General features: G+C 52.3%; 1 protein-coding gene across 3 annotated transcripts in view; it reads left to right on the top strand.

Moving 5' to 3' along the window:
* Window positions 1-4,438, top strand: part of CCDC134 (coiled-coil domain containing 134) — a 14,281-nt gene that overhangs the window by 4,703 nt on the left and 5,140 nt on the right. For all 3 annotated transcript variants that reach the window (XM_027873303.1, XM_027873312.1, XM_027873295.1), the window contains exons 3-4: window positions 162-283; window positions 2,003-2,087. In XM_027873303.1, the coding sequence (XP_027729104.1) occupies window positions 162-283; window positions 2,003-2,087 (207 nt within the window). The remainder of the gene's footprint in view (window positions 1-161; window positions 284-2,002; window positions 2,088-4,438) is intronic.

The following is a 4,438-nucleotide window of genomic DNA, read 5'->3' as shown; positions in this document are numbered from 1 at the left end:
TTTCTCGCTCTGTCTCTTTATACACACACACACACATGCACGCATGCACACACATGCATGTAGACACATGCACATATATCTGCACTCCGTTTTCTCGGTGCCTGTCCTGTGGGCATCTGGCAGTGTGGGGCCCGGGGCTCCGGCCTTAACCAGGGCCTCAGACAAGAAGCTGTTTGCAGTGAAGCGCAAGGACCAGATGAAGGCGCTGAAGAACCTTGTTGAGCTGAATGACATCCACCAGCAGTACAAGATTATCGATGTCATGCTCAAGGGCCTCTTCAAGGTGAGCCCCCAGATCTCCGCCGGCCGCGGGTCTGGGAGCGCCCCGCCCCGTCGGGCCCAGGGAGTAGCTGGGGAATTAGCGGGAGAAGGTTTTGAAGGTGCAAGCTCACAGGACGGTGACTTTGTTATTATTGTCCCCATCTAATGGATGAGGAAACTGAGGCCCGAGAGGGAAGGGGCTTGCCTAGGGAGTCCTCTGGGGGGTCCTCTGACTCTAAGCAGCCCTGCTTCCTTCGGGACAGGCTCAGCGTCAGGACTGAAACCCCCCTTAGTTCAGTTATTGGGCACGTCCTCTTTGCCAGGAATTGTGCCCTCAAGGAGCTTGGGTTGGGGGTGGGAGCAGGGAGCACCTGGTGTAGGAGGTGGCCCCTCAGCTGGGCCTGGCAGGAAGCCAGGAGGAGGTGAGGCCCAGGTGAGTGGGGAGAGCCTTCCGGGCCCAGGGCAAGCTGGTCCTTCACGGAATGGCAGAAAGCTCAGTTCTGCTGATGTGTCCCGTCCGTGATAGGAGGGCGGTTGGGAAAGCAGCCTGGAAGGGCAGGATCTCAGTGGCCGGCCCATGCTGAGCTCTGCCTCTTCCTCGAGGCTGGCGGCTGGTGGGGCCAAGCTCCTTTGCTCCACTGGGGGTGTCCTGGGTGGTGCTCCCACCTTGGGGTAAGGTGACGGTCCTCCCTGAGCCCCCAGTGCTTCCTCTCTTCCAAATTACATACACAAGGGCTGGGGCTTGTGGAACAGTGTAATTTTTCCTGGCAGACTCCACGGCTCTTTTGGCATTTCTGCCTGTTACCTTTTACCCGTGACCTTAAAACCTACCAAAATGAGAGCTGTGATTGTCATCTGTGCTCCGAGTTCGAATCCATCCCCCCTGCTCCAGGGGCTACCATCCTGGAGAGCCTGGGCAGGGTGGGTCACCCTCCGGCTCTGGTTGCCACTCCGCAGCCTGCTTCCCCTACTGGGGTGGGGGTGGGGTGCCCAGAGGATTGGGGGTGGAGGGGAGTACCTGAGCCCCCCACACGTGGCCTGCTCTGGCTTCTTCACTGACACACAAGAAGCCTCGGGGTGTTACATTCAGGTGGAGAGGGAGACACAGTCCTGGATCCTGAGGACCTGCGTTCAGATTCTGCCTCTGAAGCCTACTGTCTATATGGCTCTGGGCAAATCATTCGGTTTCTGAGCCTCAGTTTCCTCCTTTGTAAAATGAGGGGGTTGGAGCCAGTGGCCCCCGCGTCCCCTTCCAGGCCTAGGTCTGTGTCCCCTCTACTAGAGCCCGGACCTCAGAAGAGGGGTCTGGGGCAGCAGCAGGAAGCTGGGGGTGCTTACAGAATCCCGGCCCCTACACAAGGTTCTTCTAGGGGGCCCGCGCTCCCTCCGCCGCCCAAGTCCTTGAGCGTTGGCCAAGATGAGGTCGTTCCTGTTGGCCACGTGGGTTTGTTTCCATGGCTTTATAAAGCTCCTACTGTGTGCCATGCACTGTGCTGAGTGCGGGGGATAAAAAGAAAGGCAGGAACAGGGACGCTGCCCTCACAGAGCTGACATTTCTCCTCCAGGAGGGGCAGTGACTGGGTGAGGCTGGGCTGGGGTAAGCCGTAGTTGGGGTGTCCAGGCGGGGTTGGAGGTGGCTAATCTTCCCCCTTGGAGAACAGACTCCTCCTCTCTCTCCCCCTCCTCTCCCTCCTCCCCCCTTCCTCCCCTTTCCCTAACCCCCCTCGCACATGTCTCCTAGGTGCTGGAAGACTCCCGGGCTGCCCTGCTGGCAGCTGACGTCTTCCCCGACGGGCCCTTCCCAGACGATGAGAAGCTGAAGGACGGTAGGAAGTGCCTGGGCCCCTGCACCCTCTGCGTCTCCTTGCTCACGCCTAGTCTGGGCATCGGCTGCGGGTCATAGGAGAAAGAGGGAGACTGAGGCTCTGGGCCTGGCTCTGCTTTGTGCCACCCCTGAGACCCCGGGCAAGTTATTGTGGTGACATAGAAATCTGGAGTCCGATTCCAGCTCTGACGCTTATTAGCTGGATGACTTTGACCTCTGTTTGCCTCCATTTCCTCATCTGTAAAATGGGAACGATAACAGCACCGACTGCACAGGGTTGTTGTAAGTGCCAAGTGAGATAAGATACTATTATTGCTACAGAAATACAGAATCTGGAGTCTGAGAATCTGAGCCCTCCTGGGAACTTGGGCAAGTCCCTTGGCTTCTCTGGGCCTCGGTTTCCTTTTCTGTCAAACAAGGGGGTTGGACTCCATGGGCTCTGTGGCCTGCCTGTCCGTGGTTCTTGGAGAGTCATGCCTGCTGGCATTAGAACGAGGCTTTCTGACCCCAAATCTAGCGATTTTACCACTTCCCATTCCCCATCCTGCCTCCCTCAGCTAGGATTAACACCTTTGGATAACACCCTTCCCCTGCTGCCCTGCTTTAAGGTGTAAAAGGTGTGGACGCATGTAGCTGGTAAGGCTGTAGGAGCCTGGCAAAGACAGACAGCGGGCCTGCAGCCACCTCTGTGAGGACTCTTGGCTCGGGTCCCATTCTCAGCTTCTTGGGTGTGAAGGTCTTGTGGGGTCAGAGCAGCAGCAGGCCCCCTCCCCCACAAGCTGGCTGGATGCTGCACCGGCTGGAGGGAAGAGCACAGAGTTACAGGAACAGGGTCTGTGTGAATGAAGCGGGTCGCGTTTCCCTGATCCCCAGTTTCCAGCCTCCTTTGGTGACTCTGTTCCTCCTTCATTTTACAACCTTGTTTTTCCGGACTTTTCCCTCTTTTAACCTTGTTTTCCTAGGTCCTCGTACTAAGTTAAATGTCCTATAAATAGCAATTAGGCTTTTTGTTAAATTTGGGTTCGTTATTAAAAATTGACTTTCTCTCCCTGCCCCTATTCGGGGGAAAAAAAAATACTGTAAATCCTTGTAACAGGTGGCATGGTCAGACGAAACAAACTCCTGCATTGGCCACGTCCGGAAGGATCGGGTTTATTCTGTCCCTCGGTCCCTCCCCCCTTCGTCTTCCTGGGTCTTTTGGAATGGTGGCTGTTGGTTGACCTGATCTGAGTCTCCATTTCTTGTTATTGTTACTGTATAACTTCTTGTGCTTCTGTTCTCCTCACTCTGCATCAGTGATGTAAGCCCTCTAGATTTCTCCAAATCTATGTTTCATCATTTCTTACGGTACAATGTTCCATAATACTCATGTGCTGTAATCTGTTTATTCATTCCCTAACGGATGGGCATCCCTTCAGTTACTAGGTCTTCGCTCTACAAACAGAGCTGTACCCACATGGACAAAAAAGAAAATAGAGATATATTTGTACACGTGTCCTTTTCTTCTTTCTTTAATTAATCTCTTGGGGGTGTGTGCCTAGTAGTGGTACCCTAGGGTCAATGGGTGTATATATAGTTGAATTAATTTTGAGTCATGGTTCCAAATTGCTTCCCAGAATGGCTGGATTGATTCACAGCTCCACTAGTAGTGCATTAATATGCCTGTTTCTCCTACATTCCCTCCAACTAATCTTATGGATATGAAATGCAACCTCAGAGTTGCTTTAATTTGCGTTTCCACATTTTAAAAATGTGGCTATATATAGTTTTGATTTCTTCCCTTGAGAACTTACACCATTTCTCAAATGGGGAATAGCTCTTATTCTTATACATGTGAATCTGTTCCCCATGTACCTTGGAAATAATATTAGACTGTAAGCTCCTTGAGGGCAGAGGCTATCTTTTGTCTTAAGCCCCAGTGCTTAACACAGTACTCATTTTATCTTCTGTCCTCCTATTTGGTGTTTGGTTGTGATTTCTTCTTGCTATCCTTAGATCAAAAAGTGAATTTCTTCCTTGCTACCGCTGATTTGTTTAAAATGTCACCCCTTTGTGTTTTCATTTGGGACTTCCTTTGGGATGTGGTGGGAGATGTTTAGTCTGTACCTAGTTTCTGCCAGATGACTTTCCAGTTTTTGTCAAATAATGAGCTCTTCCTCAGGAGGGGGTTGTCAGACACTGCCCCTTTGCTTCTGTATATTGAATGAATGAGTGATTTGTTAATGGCTTCCTGTGTGCCTAGCACTGTGCTCAATGTTGGGGATATAGATACAGAGCATCTTGGATGCTTTGGAGGAACTCCTGTTCTAATGATGGAGATGTGTGTGTGTGTGTGTGTGTGTGTGTGTGTGT

The sequence above is a fragment of the Vombatus ursinus genome, unplaced genomic scaffold, assembly GCF_900497805.2.
Source record: "Vombatus ursinus unplaced genomic scaffold, bare-nosed wombat genome assembly UNPS02003292.1, whole genome shotgun sequence".
Taxonomy (NCBI): domain Eukaryota; kingdom Metazoa; phylum Chordata; class Mammalia; order Diprotodontia; family Vombatidae; genus Vombatus; species Vombatus ursinus.
This window is presented reverse-complemented; position numbering and strand designations above follow the sequence as displayed.